This window comes from Cornus florida, unplaced genomic scaffold (genome assembly GCF_030987335.1).
Source record: "Cornus florida cultivar Cherokee Brave unplaced genomic scaffold, ASM3098733v1 CherokeeBrave_3.0.0_Hap2_Chr05, whole genome shotgun sequence".
NCBI classification, from domain to species: domain Eukaryota; kingdom Viridiplantae; phylum Streptophyta; class Magnoliopsida; order Cornales; family Cornaceae; genus Cornus; species Cornus florida.
In genome coordinates, this window is record NW_026775575.1 from 84,028,153 (window position 1) to 84,029,422 (window position 1,270).

Genomic DNA, 1,270 nt, shown 5'->3' on the forward strand with positions numbered 1-1,270 from the left:
AAAAAACAAAAAACAAAAATAATGCTACTCAATTTGGATTGAGGTTAGATTGAAAAACTTCAATTGAGTTGTTCAAATAAATGATCCATGATTGGTAAATGAGGAAAACATTAAGGGCAAATTTGCCAATGAAAAATTTAGAAAAGAAAAATCAAACAAGAATTTTACAACACATAAGGATAGGACTGTAATTTAAGTTAAAAAATTGGAAAAAATAGTTGCCGCGTAAATGTTAGAACACTGACCAGGTCCTCCATTATAAATATCGCCGTCGAAGACCCCCGCTCCCCACAATAACTCTCTCTCCTTTTCTCTCAAGTTCTTCACTTTCCCAAGAATTTTTTTTTTTTTTTTCCAGCCGTCCACTAGATTCCCGGAAACAGAATTCTCTGTCTCAAAACACTACCATGAAGAAATCAGGACTCTTCGCCGCGTCCGCTGCCGCCGCAGCATCTGCCATCTCCGCTTCTTCCTCCTCCCCCAATTCCAAGATTCAGATTTCTTGCGAGGTAAATTCTTGTTTCCCTTCTCGATTTCAGGTGGAATTGAATCTTTCGAGCGGTAATACTGTTTGGTTGCCGAGAAAATAAGTAAACAACAATTGGGGTTTTTATTAGCAGAACCCTCTATTTCCCACCAAAGTCCGTTCTCGTCAATTTCCCATCTTTAGACCATTTTTTCCCTCTGGTTTCGCGGGCACCAAACAGAGATCTGACTTTGAAGACAAAACCTAATTCTCTTTTCGCAGCTTAAACTTTCAATTTTAAGTGAGTTCCTTTCTGGGATTCCAATTTTCTTATTCAACAATTGGATCGAATTCCTGGAATTCGATTTTGCAGATCATTAAATTTTCTTTCACACCTGAGTTTAATTTTTGTAATAACAACTAATTTTGTACTCTTTGTGTTTGATTTTCAGGAGACAATCTCGAGAAAAAGTAATGAAAACAGCTCTTCTTCTTCGGAGAAGTTTGCACCCAGGTTCGATGGGTTGAGGTTTATTGAAACACTGATCACTGCTCACAGATAAATCCTGATTTTCAAGGGCCACAATGATTTTTAGGCTAATCTTATTTATTTTCTTAAATTTAGTGTTCACAAAACTGATACTTGCGAAGTCATTTACAATGTGTTATAGAGAGAGAGAGAGAGAGAGAGATTGTACTGCAGGATCTGGGATGAATTGTTTTTATCAGATCTCTGAGTTTTTTTTTTTTTCTTCAACTTCATTTTTATTTTAAATAAAAAATCTGTGTACTTTTGAGTTGTCA

General features: G+C 36.1%; 1 protein-coding gene across 1 annotated transcript; it reads left to right on the forward strand.

Annotated features, from left to right (window-relative positions):
• The first annotated feature begins 280 nt into the window (after window positions 1-280).
• LOC132309591 (uncharacterized) lies at window positions 281-1,270 on the forward strand. The gene is made up of 2 exons (XM_059807883.1): window positions 281-509; window positions 919-1,270. The coding sequence occupies exons 1-2, from the start codon at window positions 408-410 to the stop codon at window positions 1,027-1,029; spliced, it is 213 nt and encodes a 70-aa protein (XP_059663866.1). The 5' UTR covers window positions 281-407; the 3' UTR covers window positions 1,030-1,270.